A 12,992-nucleotide genomic window follows, 5' to 3' on the forward strand; every position below is an offset into this window, starting at 1 on the left:
TTAACATATGTTAAAGGGAGATCAACTGTTCAGTGAAAATCTGAATACAGGGTAAAATTAAGACAAAAATATGAGATACCAGAATGATTCCTAGCAGCACAAACAGGACTCCGTATTGAGAGCAGCATAAGTCCCAGCCACTTGGATTAAAGTGGGTTACAGAAACCCCTTGTACGGAACAGTTACATGTTGGCTGGCATACCGGTAGGCTAGAAACCTTAGCAATCCTTCTCTGGCACTGCAGCAAATCTTTTCTGGCACCATACCTCTTGCTATCCAGAGGTACAACTCACGTGATTACTAAGAGTATTCAGCATAAAGGACATCTCAGCAAAGCACGAGCCCTGCACCACTCCCGGGAGTGCAACACTGGCACCCAGTGGCCAAAAAGAAACCATGACCAGTGCCAAACCGGGCTTACACAGCTAGAGCAGTTCATAACATCACTGTTAAGTTTGCATGAGGAGTTTCAGTCCATACATTTGAGAGGTGGGATCTTCAAAGAGGGAAAAAGAGATGCCAAAATCCAGCCAGCAGTCAGGTGAGAAAGCTGGCCTGGAGGTCCCAGGCCTGCTGTACTCGCTGGGAGCTGAAATGCTTTCTGCCTGCACACCAGCACCCTCTTCCCTCACCTGGAACCTCTCAGGCATGTCTGTCATGCGGATCTCATTGTCCTGGTCCGTTAGGTGACTGCTCTCCAGCTCACTAGGCTCGTACATCTCAAAGATGCTACGCCGACTGACGCGCTTCTTGGCAGTCTTTTTGGGTCGTACACGGGTCTCCCCTTCGGCTTCTTCATCCTCATACTCATATTCCTCCTCCATCTCCTCATCATACTCGTTGTACTTCTCAAACTCATCATAGTCGAAGTCCACACCAAAGATTTCCTGGGCTTCCTGCAAAGCACTGGAAGGCAAAAACTATTGTTCAGCCCCATGGTGCAGGCCACAGAACATCTTTCTAGCCACACAGAGGTGGCCAAAGCACCTAAGTCTAAGCTTCAGTTTTGCACCTAAGCTAAAAAATCATGGATAGGTACACAACTCCGAGTTTTACATACAAATACTTCTTTTATGGGATTTGTTTTGGTATCCCTATAAAAAATCCGGGGGAGAAGGGACGGAGTCAGACATTTAAGAAATCACAGGCTAAAAGCCCCATGTTTAAATTTACCAGGTTCCTTTGGGGAAAGAGACCAGAGGTATCCAACCACAAGCTGAATCACTCTGCAGTTGCAAGGATCAAGTAAGCTGAGCACTGTTTTCGAGGCTCCAGGCCAATTTCCAATCAATACTTACGCATCTGTGTATCCAGGGAGCTTCTTTCGCCATTTTGGCTTCTTCAGAGGTTGTCCATCGTCATCCACAATGAAGTCATCGATGTCTGGACATTGAGAAGCGATTTAGTGGTCAGGACACTTGCACATTCAACTGGTACCTCTGACAAAGCTCAGCTCAGCCAGTGCAACTATGAGCCTCCACCACAGTCTTAGGCTGCCGCTGGCTGTCAGTCTGCCCAGCTACCCACAGCATCTCTTACACCAACCTCAGACATTCCAGGAGTCTGAACCTCAATAACAAGCTAGAACGAACTTCCAAACAGAGGCAAAGCCATCTGGCAACTATCTGCAGCTCAGTGCACTGAAAACGCAGTCAGAAAAGGCCTTACTGCTTTGGACACTAGACAAAGAATTCTTGAAACTTCTTCAGTATGGTACTAGCAGTGGTGACAGACTGATGCTGACAAGAAGTAGGGTGGGCATGTGCTGTGCTGCAGCCCCTTGACCTCCTTCCTTTGAAGCATTTCCATTCTGGAGGCAGCTTAGAGGAGATGTTCAACACCTCAGCACATGTAACGTGCTTCTGGATAAAGCAGTTTAGACAGACAAACTAAACCTGCCACCCAAAAACATTTAATTCTAAAGATTGTACTAATCAGACCAACAAGACTTTACCACAACAGGGCTACAGCCTTTGGTTACTTCTAGCTCAGAAAAAGTCTTAACTTTGTTCCTGTGCTTTAATCCTAGGACAAACTTTTGATGTAATTGACCATCCATACTCACCAGATTCATCTTCCTCTTCCTCCTCTTCCTCTTCTGGTGGAGCAACAGGAGCTTCAACAGCTTCCCCTCCCTCCTCGCCTTCACCATCCTGAAAGATTTCTTCAGCAATGGCTTCCTTCTCATGTTCTTCCTTTCCATAGTCTTCCTCTTCGTCATCCTCATCATCGGACATTTTTCGCACACGCCTGAATTTTTGCTGCAAGCAAAAAGGCTTGTTAGTGCACCCAATTCCTGGCACAGACACTCGAGCTCAGTGTGGTCTCTGCCAGGCCAGAACTGCACTTCCTCTGCTCCCCAGGTGGCACCTGAGAGGGAGCAGGATGGAGCCCAGCAGCGGCACGCAGGGGAGAAGAGCCGCCCCCTTGGGAGCTGCGTTGCAGGCGCTCACTGGGCACAGCGTGCACACAACGTAACTGAGGACTGTGCCGCATCCAGGCCTGTGTCGCTCGCATGCTGTCACCACTAGTGTTAGCCTGGCTTGATGTGCCTCTAGCGAGTGTTACGAAAGGAGCTTCAGAGCCCATAATAGCCTGTGCTGACTTTGAGGTTAGCACGATGCAGGAAAAAGTTACTGGAAGATGGGCTCCTCTGAGACTGTCTTGCAGAGGTGGGAAGGGAGGAGTACAGTAGACTTTAGGAACCAGAAGAAAGTGTTTTGCAAACTCTAGGAATCGCTTGGGCAGGGAGAGATCCTGCTTCCTTCAAGCACTCAGCTCTCCCTTTCCAAGCGAGCAGCACTCGCTCACTCCAGGCAGGAGCCCACCCTCCTTCGTGTTAAGATGCACCACACCATTAACAAGCAGCATGGGAACACAACTCACTCTTTTGACTTTAACACCCAAGTTCTCTTCAATGAGGTCAAAATCATCATCCTCCAGGCGGTCATCAAAAGCTAAGAGAAGGAAGCAGAGACGAGTTACACTCTCCCTTTACCAATCTGGGAATGGACCAACCAGTGAGAAGGGTATAGCTTACCCAGCCCACACAGACACCCAGGGCAGAGGGAGAGCTCTGCTCTCCTGCAGGGCAGTGCGAGAACATTACACTCTGGCCTGCTATGAACAATCATCATGAAACTTACTGCGCTTTCTCTTTTTGTGGCCAACATCGTCCTCAGAGTCTCCAGAGTCACTGGCTTCCTCCTCTTCTTCCTCTTCCTCATCGTCATCATCATTAATGAATCCTTTCAGGTTCCCCTGCTCATCTTGATCATCGAGATTCTCTTCCTCCTCTTCCTCATCTGTGGAGAGCAGCAAGTGTTAGACATGTAACTCACTGGTTATCTGCCGAGACTCCTTCTTGGCTCTGTGCAAATGGCATCTTCCTTCAAACTATCCACACAGAGAGCTTTAACTGAATGCTTTTACTGACACAGAACCCAGCCAGCTGCTCATGCCAGAACCCCACTTCTTGTCTTATGCTCTCTCTGCAGATGGAACAGGTGGAGTGGTCACACTGGGAGAATTCCTCTGCTTTTACTGTTTACTATCAAATTGTGTGACTGCAAATCCCACGGGGGTGAGGCAGTGTCTTTTCTATTGCCAAATATAAAAGCCACCTAAGCACTCTGAGGAAGGGAAGCACTTAAACAGCTGAGATTATCGACTACAGATGGCCATGCTATTATAGCACAGTTATTGCTCCATCTGCAGAGTCATGGGATGTAAAAATAGAGCAGCGAGGCACACAGACAATTCAGCAAACTCAGAAGAGACAGGCAGACTCACCATCCTCATCTTCCTCTACAAACTTCTTGGTTACTCTGGGCACAACCTCCCCATCCTGGTTGTACTCCTCCTCCGACTCCTCCGCTTCACTTTCTACGAAGTCAGACATGACTGCAGTGTCTCACACACGGCTCCGCAGGAACTGGGGAAAGATGAGACATCCATCACATCAGCCAAGCGAGCAAAACACAAGCACTTCCCCCTACTGGGTTTTAGAGAGAAGACAGTTCAGGCAAGAGGGTTTCGAATTATCTATCAAGGCCCTGAATTACCCAGTGTCCACCTTGCCTGGACATCCCTGTCACCAGAGATTAGGCAAGAAGAGCCAGCAGCCAAGTGCTGCTAGCTCCTGTCAACCCATGTCTCAGCAAGCAGGACAAGACCCGTCACAGCAGCATTCGTTATGCAGCCGAGCTCCTGGCTGCGGCTGAAACAGCGCGCGCAGCCAAAGCTCCTCATCCTGTCCATACCCTCCCACATGGCCAGGAAAGCAACCCCATGCTGTCACTGATGCAGCGCTGTGTTAGGCACATGGTCCAACCAATTAGGATCTTAATGTGATTAATTCTCACTCAGTTAATGAAGCCAGGGCAACCCTGAAAAGGGCCTTGACGGAGTCGTGCCCACAGGCTGTTAGCAAGGCTCTGCGGAGATCTGGGGAGCCCCACGGAGCAAACAGGAGAGAGGCCTGGAGGGTGCTGCAGGGTCAGGGCTGGGGGCTGCCAGCTGCCCAACTCCACCGCCCTGTGCGGCCGGAGCCGCAGCCAGGATGTTCCAGGCCAGAGGCCTTCGATCAGAGACTAAGAAGTAACAAGAGACTATAGAAACGGGGTATTTTCTATATCCAGAACCTTTTGTTTGATGTTTTTCCCCCAGCTGGGGTTCCTGGAAGCAGTATAAATCAACCTTGGCACAAAGGAAAGTGTCCATAAAGACACAGCTCAAGTTCTGTCTCTCTGAGCCTTCCACTTCTTGTGGTTACAAAACTTGCTGTCATTTTTTAAATTTTCAAAGGATTTTTTAGTTCCTTTTTACATACACCAAAACAGCAGAAGCTTACAAAAGTCAGCTATAAGAAAAAACAAATCAATTCCTCAAATGGCTGTGAAGTTGAAAACGCCAGCCCAGGAAGAAGAACCAGCCTTTGGGAAGGTACAAAAAGAAGCTCAGAGGAGATGTCAGATCTAAAGCCAAAACCTCCGTGTTAAATTACATCTGATTTAACACACACAAAAAAAAGAGAAGATGATGAGAAAAGAATTCCATACACCAGGGCACGGTACCTAAACAAACACACTTCAAAACATTCCCATAATAATTTCCCCACTGCAAACAAACAGCTGAAGGAAATCAGCCCCCCACAGGACAACCTGATCAAGGCTTTGCCATGACACTTCTCGTGTGCGGGACTTCTCGTTCTGTCCCGAGATCCACACATCTGGTACACAAACACAGTAATTTAGAGAAAACCAGGGACTTATTTCTCAGTTAAAGGGAAAAAAAAAAAAAAAAGGCTGATTTAGGAGAATCTTTTAAGTCTTAAAATACCAATAGCTCCAAAGGAATGTGTCGGCCGTATCTCATTAAAAAAAACCCACAACAAAGAGAAGGGAACAATCTCTGCCAGATTTCAGACACAAGCAGATAGCAGCTCATACTCCTTGGCTGCGGATTACACGGCTGTGGCCAACATCTATCTGCGATGCTCCAGACAGGCAGAAATCGTGGCAGGCCAAGGCTACTGCTCTGCACCCAGACAGGACATGGCTGCTCTGGCTTGGTGCGTGGGCACGGGGTGATCCCCGTCCTCGAGAGGACACTGTAGAAGTCACACACAGGTATTTAAGCATCCCTCTCAGAAATAAACAAATTTTATTTATTCCTGAAACCAATGCCACTGATGAATCATGTAACTACATACAGTAGAAGAACAGGAATTGTTATGTTTACCAGCTTGTGTATGAATATTATGTCAACTTCACACTTCCTCACCAATTCTTCTTCTACACGTATCCACCAGGGTGTATTAACATGCATAAAACTGCAGGCTAAGTGGCTGTTCCTAGAGCATTTCCATTTCTAAGCCTAATAACCTCATCTCTCTCCTGTCCATGATCAACACAAATCCAGCAAGAAAGAAAACCCTTCGTCATAGCACCACATGCAATTTTACTACTCTCTGCCAGTGAAGCATTTTGCTCGCAATTCCAACTTTGCTCCTCATCACTTGTTCTACCATTTCCTGGCAACTTCAGTTCATGTCAAATCAAATTTGTCTGGACACAGGGAACAGCTATGACTTCGGAGACCCATCTCATTTAATGATCCAGCCGAGCAGGTTCCACACAAGCCAACCACCCACAAAACCGGGTGCCTTCAGCTCCAGTGAAATCCACTTCAGGACAGCGGGGATGTCACTTAGCATGGCAAACGGAAGCAAGGGTAGCTATTACCAAGGAGATGTTGAATCACATATGGACTAAAGGTGCCTCTCCCACCCTCCTCCCTCCTTCATTTGAAATGCAACAGGACAGGGAGGCAGGCAGACTGCAGCCAGCGCGGGTGGAGGTGCAGAGGCAGAGCTCAGACCAGCACTGCTGCCCGGCGGGAGCCCCCCGAGCAGTCAGTCACAAAGGGAAAGCCCCGCTCAAGCAGCACCGCTTGTCTGGCTTGGGGAGGGTTTAAGAGTCTCCAGACTGAGGAGTGTTGTGGCAGCCCAGCTGTATCACGCTACGGGCCTTTCCTTGGAGCAGCACAGCAGCATCCCTGCTCCTGTAACACTGCCAGAAGAGGGTCAGAGATTGCTGCAGCACGGAGGCAACTACTAAATTGCACTAGAGCACCAAAAAGGCAGGGAGACCACGCCTAATCCTGCATGCTTGCTTGTACACAAGCAGACAGACTCCTATGGGTGATATATATATATATAGTGTTACCCTAAAGATACCCCACAGCCACTAGACACTGACCAAGACGGACCAAAGACAACAGCAACACAGCGAGCAGCGCTGCGACAGCACCACGGCAGCAGGCGAGGGATGCACGGGTGCCTCCACGCTGAGCCAGGCACCTCGAGCACGGCCTCTCTTGCTGGGCAGCGACGGCAGAGCAGCTCAGGGCTAAGCAATTACATGACCTCTGCTTTCAACCAGGGGCGTCCGCACTTTGCTCAGCTCAAGGGCACAATGGCAATTGTCCAGAGTCCACAAGCTCCTTTTGACTGGGATGACCCTGAGCAGATAGCTCCCTTCGCTGTCAATACCGAGACTGTAGATCTCTGATCAGGTCAGCAGGACTGGGCTGGACACCAGCTGCAGGCACTGCAGGTGAGGTAGCGCCCTTGGAACAAGCGCTGCTTTGTGATGGACCTGAGAATTCTGGGAACCAGACGTTTAAGTACCTGTAAAGCCTTGGCCACACATTCACATACCCGCTGGCTGCTCAGGACTGCAAAACATCGCAGTGCTGGAGGCAGACGCAGCTTTGTACATCATATGCAAGCGAAAGTTAATTCATTAGGTTTAGAAATGGAAATACGCAGCGAATACCTGCAAAATACCACAATATGTTATGGGAAAAAGTCCTGCACCTTGCCAGTTATGGCGGCACTCTGGCAAGGCAGGGACACAACCGGGTGCAGGATGGCATCAGGAATGACAGTGCCCCACAGGAGTTTCACAGCCCAAGCAGGTGTGGGGTGAAGGAAACCAGAAGCATCTCATCTTCTCCAGGCACAGGGATGCCAACGAAGGCATGAGACCTCAGCAGTGTTTGCGGAATAACCAAGGAATGTCCTCACAGTGAGATACATTTACAATTCAGCAATCAACCTCAGGATATCAGTGTCAATGCACAAAACAGCAAAACCAAGCGCTAATCTAGGCTTTACTGCAGCACGGGTGCTGAAGAGAAGCAAGTCCTGACTTCTCCCCATCATTCGTAAGAAAAACTACATCAAGGCCCTGACCCACGCTAACACTGGTTTTGTGGAGGTTTTTTTGGGGGGAGAGGGTTTGGACAGGAATTGTTTTAACCTGTGCGATGTCATGGTTCAACTCACAGTCCACTTAAGATCATGTAGGTCCTTGGAACCACGTTACCAAAGCCACCACTGAACAGTTTCGTTCAGTTCTCATGTCTACACTTCAAAGAGAAAAGTTAAATTGGAGAGGATTCAGAAAGCTCTGTGAGAGTAAGGCTGGGAAACTTGACTCAATTAAAACGTAGAGCCTAAGGAAGCCAAATTTATTCATTTTGTCAACTAAATGCTCAGGAAATTAATTTTAGCATGGCCCGAGTACATCCACGGGAGTAAAAGACGGTGACAATAAATGGCTCATTAGGAAAAACCCAAACGAACTGCAAAGGTAACGCCACTGTTCCGCCCCCTGAAGCTCTCACAATAAAAATCAATTTTGGTTTTCTTAAAAAAAAAAAAAACAAAACACACCCAACATGATTGAGCTGGAACATGTGGATTTAACACTAATCACTAAGCAATGACCTCCAGGCTGCGTCCCACCACAGAATTCAGACAAGATCATATTGGCTTCTTTTAATTTGAAGCTTATGAGCCTAACAAAAACATCCCTGTGAAGCACAGTAAGGCACTCGCACGACCAAATACCCTCACGGGCACCTCATCAGCGTTGAGCTCTTCCTCAGAGCCACTCCTTGGTATGAGCAGGGAATTCCGTAGGGCCAATCTCCGCTGGGGCCTGCCAGCCCCGATACGGCATCAGCAACAGAGTTTTGTATTTAGCTTTTATAGCTGGCTGACAGATTTCTGAAGTCAGAACCTAAACCAGACATTCCCACCCTCCTCGGTGGGAGATGCGCAAAGGAGCACAGGGGCCAAACAACGACTGGAGACCAATGATGCTGTGACAGGGAAAGTCCAGGCAGCCAGCCACTGCAGCTCAGGAACTTCCCGTACCTGCTTCGTTAGTTTTAATGCTCCCCGTTGCTCCCACCACCCCCGACGCCATCGGGTGGCAGAACATCCTGTGGCAGAGTGCCACAGTTTAATAGCATGTTGTGTGAAAAAGCACTTCCGCCTGTTTATTTTAGACCTGCTGCATCATAATTTCCTGTAAGAAACAGAAAATTGATGTTCCCTCCACGCTTTCTCTGACCTGCCCATGACTTCACACACCTGCATCGTATCTCCTGTCAGCAAGCTTCTCCCCTAAGGTGAGGAAACGAAGGCTTCGCTTGCCCGGAAACCTGCTCGCCTGCGCTGTTCCTGACCCTACCTTTTCCAGCGCTCCCCTTTTGAGTCGGGCTAACCAGAACTGCCAGCAATAACCAGAGCACAAACTGCCAACAATTTATGCAGTGGCGTAACAATGTTTTCTGCTTTGTTCTCTGCTCCTTTAAAGCAATTCCAAAATCTCCTTTTTAGGGGTGTGTGGGGTGTGGAAGCAATGTTTTAAAAGGAACAATGGCTGAGACACCAACAGCTTTTTCTTGAACAGTAAAAGCTGACGTAGAGTCAATCGCTGGGGTGTTTGTTACCTTCATTACACCCACTGCCATCGTATCTCATTTACCGCAGTAGTGCTCAGCCCCTCAGTATTATCTGGTCTCTGCAACTTCCCACAGTCCGGTTTAGCTATCCTCAATAACTCAGGATTCCTTCTCTACATCACCATATTCAGAAAAAAAGCAGCAGAGATGACTGTGAAACTCCACAATAACCTCACTCCACTGTAAGCGCCAACCATTCGTCCCTACCCTTTATTCACCACCCTTTAGTCAGTTATTGATCCCCAAAAGGGCCTTCCCAGGCTGCTGCCCCCTTGGCTTTTCATAGAGGACCTTGTCAGAAGTTTGCAAAACCAAACGCGGTGCTCTGTGCGGGAATTACACCTGTGGAGCGGGGTGACCCGGACCGCCAGCGTACCTGAGAAACAAAGGTCAGACTCTTTCCCCTCCACCCCGAAAAGCAGGCCGACGCTCTCCATGTCCACCACTTCTCCTTTACCAGCTTTTCCTACCGTGTCAGCGATGTCCCGCAGCTCCCGCCTCCGCTGCGGGCTCTGCCACGGCGCAGCCGGGCCGCTCGGGCGGGCGGGGGGCAGCGGCACCCCCCGTCCCCCGGGGAGCAGCCCCCCCATCCCGGCCGCTGGCCCCCCGCCCACCGCCTCTCGCCTTCCCCACGGCCGCTGCCCGCCCCAGCCCGGCTCACCCCGCTGCGGCACGGTCCCCACCCGGGGTCCCCGCCCCGGGAGGCTCCTGCCGCCGCCGCCAGCCCCACCCGCGGCCGGCAACCGGGAGCGGAGGGGCCGCCGCCGTCCTCCACCCCACAACCGGGGCCCACGGCCCAGCCCGACGCCAAGCACCGGGACGTCCCTGCCGCCCTTACCGGGGCCCAGGCCCGCCGGGGCCGCCCAGCCCAGGAGGCCTCGGAGCCGCCCCGGGCCCTGCGCGGCCCCGCCGTTCCCCTGGCAACGGCCCCCCCAGCCGGTACTGGGGCGACGCGAACCTCGCCGGGCCCCACCCCGCTCCCGCCCGGCCCGGCGCGGCCCCCGGCCCGCCCGGCGCGGCCTTACCCGAGGCGCCGAGGGAAAATGGAGGCCTCCGCGGCGGCGGCGGCGAGCGAGGGGGGGCGGAGCAGACGAGCGGCGACCTCCGGGCGGGCGGAGCGGCGCCACTTCCGCTTCCGGCGGCGGCGGGATGGGGGCGGCGGCGGCGGGGCGGCTGGTGCCGCCGGTGCTGGTGCCGGTGCTGGTGTTGGCGCTGGGCGCGGCGGTGCGTGGCGGCCCCGGCCCCGTCACCTGCGGCTCCGTGGTGAAGCTGCTGAACGTGCGGCACAATGTCCGCCTGCACTCGCACGACGTGCGCTACGGCTCCGGTAACGGGACACACGCACCATCCCACCCCCCCCGGTACCGGCACCGCGCCCTGCGGGCCGGGCCTACCTGAGCGCGGTTCTTCCCCCTCCGCAGGCAGCGGGCAGCAGTCGGTGACCGGGGTGTCGGCGGTGGATGACGGGAACAGCTACTGGCGGGTGCGGGGCCGTACGGCGGCCGTCTGCGAGCGGGGCACGCCGGTGCGCTGCGGCCAGGCCATCCGCCTCACCCACCTGGGCACCGGCCGCAACCTCCACAGCCACCGCTTCGCCTCCCCGCTCTCCGGGAACCAGGTACCCGCCGGGCGCTGCCGGGAGCCCGGCGTGAGCGGGGATACCCCTGTGTCCCCCGGGCCCAGCCCCTTTCCCCGGGCACAAGCGCCCCCCCACCCCCCGTCACCCCGGCCCTGCCAGGTCCCCCGAGTCCCTACCGGGTTCGCCCTGTCCCTACCGGTCCCAACCATGTTCCCCTTGTCCCCCGTGTCCCCACCAGCACTGCCTTGTTCCCTGATCCTGACTGGGTCCCCCATGTCCCTCCCAGTTCCCCTTTGTCCCCCAGTTCAGGCTGGGTCCCCCTTGTCCCCCATATCCCTGCCAACCCCATCTTGTCCCCCAGTCCCTGCTGGGTCCCCCTTGTCCCCTATGCCCCTGCCAACCCCATCTTGTTCCCCAGTTCAGACTGGGTGCCCCTTGTCCCCCATGTCCCTGCCAACCCTGTCTTGTTCCCCAGTCCCTGCTGGGTCCCCCTTGCCCCCCGTCTCCCTGCCAACCCCATCTTGTTCCCCAGTTCAGACTGGGTCCCCCTTGTCCCCCGTCTCCCTGCCAACCCCATCTTGTTCCCCAGTCCCTACTGGGTTCTCCCTGTCCCTACCACCTCCCCCTTGCCCCGCCAGGCCCGGCCCCTTTCCCCCAGCACCCCAGTGTCAGCCAGACCCTCCAAGTCCCAACAGAGCCCCAGTCCCAACCAAGTCCCCTACCTTGTCCCCCAGACCCAGCCCTTTCCTCTGCCCCCGCCTTGCCCTCTGGGCCCACCTCAACACCCCTGAGCCCCCGTCTCTTCATCCCAGCCCCTAAACGAACGTTTTTTCACCCTCAGGAGGTGAGCGCATTCGGGGAGGCTGGCGAGGGTGACTACCTGGATGACTGGACGGTGGTGTGCAGTGGGACCTACTGGGCACGGGACAGTGAGGTGCGCTTCCAGCACGCCTCCACCGACGTCTTCCTCTCGGTGACGGGGGAGCAGTACGGGCGGCCCATCCACGGGCAGAAGGAGGTGCACGGCATGGCCACCTCCAGCCAGAATAACTACTGGAAGGTGATGGAGGGCATCTTCATGCAGCCCAGCGAGGTCTTCAAAGCGGAGCAGTACCACGCTGAGTTGTGATAGACAGACAGACTGCTGCTGAGCCTCTGGGCACTGCCCTGTAGCATTCGGGCCCATCTGACTCAGGGGATGGCCACTGTCCCCACCTGGGTCTGACACACACCAGGATGCAGAGCCCCAAATCCAAGACGAAGCAGATCCCAATGTCCTGAATTTGATGCGGAGTGAATCCCGGTGTTCCAAATCCAAACGTCCAGACCTGACCCAAAGCAGAGCCCAAGGTCCAACATGAAGCAGGTTCCCCATGTCCTAAGTCCGGCCCAAAGCAGATCCTAATGTCCAGACCTGACCCAATGCAGAGCCCAGCATCCGAGATCCAGCACGAAGCAGGTCCCCACACCCCAAATCCAGCACGGAGCCGAGCCCGGTGTCCAGACCTGACCCAGAGCAGAGCCCCGCATCTGAGATCCAGCACGAAGCAGGTCCGCATATCCCAAATCCAGCGTGGAGCTGAGCCCAGTGTCCAGACCTGACCCAAAGCTGAGCCCAGCATCCAGACCTGACCCAGAGCAGATTCCTGAACTCCCCAACTCTTCCCCTGTAGCTCCCTCCTCTGCCCCCCGGTCCCTTCCGGCCGAGGACCCCCCCCGAAAGACTGCTGTCCCCCCGGGAGCTGCACCCCATCACCCCCCCATACTGTACCCCAAACCGCTCCCCGTGCCCGGCGGCGGACCGGGGCCATAAAAAGAGCTGAATTTTCTCCTGTCGTGTGGCTGTTTGTGCGGGGGTTGGAGGGGACGAGCGGGGCTGAGGGGCGGACCCGGTTCCCAGCCCCATCCCGGTGCCAGCCCCGGCGGGGCGCTGCCGCTGCCGCTCACTCCGGGCAAACACCGCTCGGCCCCGCCGCGCCGCGCCGCCGGCCCCGCCCCGCCCCTCCCAGCGGCCACTCCGGGTGCGCGGGCGGTCGGCCCCACGGGCGGCGGCGGCGGTGGCGGTGGCGGTGGCGGGAGGGGGGGGACACAC

The 12,992-nt window shown here is 54.2% G+C and overlaps 2 protein-coding genes across 3 annotated transcripts in view; one reads left to right on the plus strand and one right to left on the minus strand.

Moving 5' to 3' along the window:
* The window catches only part of SUPT6H (SPT6 homolog, histone chaperone and transcription elongation factor), a 30,336-nt gene extending 19,951 nt beyond the window's left edge, over positions 1–10,385 (minus strand). Inside the window, exons 1-7 of one of the 2 annotated variants that reach the window (XM_075720320.1) lie at positions 10,347–10,385; positions 3,793–3,934; positions 3,147–3,305; positions 2,887–2,957; positions 2,066–2,261; positions 1,299–1,383; positions 633–906 (exon numbers count right to left, since the gene is read on the minus strand). In XM_075720320.1, the coding sequence (XP_075576435.1) occupies positions 633–906; positions 1,299–1,383; positions 2,066–2,261; positions 2,887–2,957; positions 3,147–3,305; positions 3,793–3,901 (894 nt within the window). In that variant the 5' untranslated portion in view covers positions 3,902–3,934; positions 10,347–10,385. Of the gene's footprint in view, positions 1–632; positions 907–1,298; positions 1,384–2,065; positions 2,262–2,886; positions 2,958–3,146; positions 3,306–3,792; positions 3,935–6,761; positions 6,834–10,346 lie in introns of those variants that run through there. The other variant, XM_075720321.1, reaches the window with a different exon arrangement.
* Positions 10,386–10,470: 85 nt separating this feature from the next.
* Positions 10,471–12,640, plus strand: SDF2 (stromal cell derived factor 2). Its single transcript, XM_075720103.1, has 3 exons — positions 10,471–10,648; positions 10,743–10,939; positions 11,742–12,640. The coding sequence occupies exons 1-3, from the start codon at positions 10,471–10,473 to the stop codon at positions 12,027–12,029; spliced, it is 663 nt and encodes a 220-aa protein (XP_075576218.1). The 3' UTR covers positions 12,030–12,640.
* Positions 12,641–12,992: the final 352 nt, after the last annotated feature.

The sequence above is a fragment of the Pelecanus crispus genome, chromosome 12, assembly GCF_030463565.1.
Source record: "Pelecanus crispus isolate bPelCri1 chromosome 12, bPelCri1.pri, whole genome shotgun sequence".
Classification (NCBI taxonomy): domain Eukaryota; kingdom Metazoa; phylum Chordata; class Aves; order Pelecaniformes; family Pelecanidae; genus Pelecanus; species Pelecanus crispus.

What these genes read in the sequence shown, in the direction of transcription:
- SDF2 (XM_075720103.1), top strand. Translation starts at nt 10,471, where the DNA reads ATGGGGGCGGCGGCGGCGGGGCGGCTGGTGCCGCCGGTGCTGGTGCCG. An exon ending in CGACGTGCGCTACGGCTCCG is followed by an intron (nt 10,649 to 10,742) that starts GTAACGGGACAC and finishes CCCCCTCCGCAG; the next exon opens with GCAGCGGGCAGCAGTCGGTG. An exon ending in CCCCGCTCTCCGGGAACCAG is followed by an intron (nt 10,940 to 11,741) that starts GTACCCGCCGGG and finishes TTTCACCCTCAG; the next exon opens with GAGGTGAGCGCATTCGGGGA.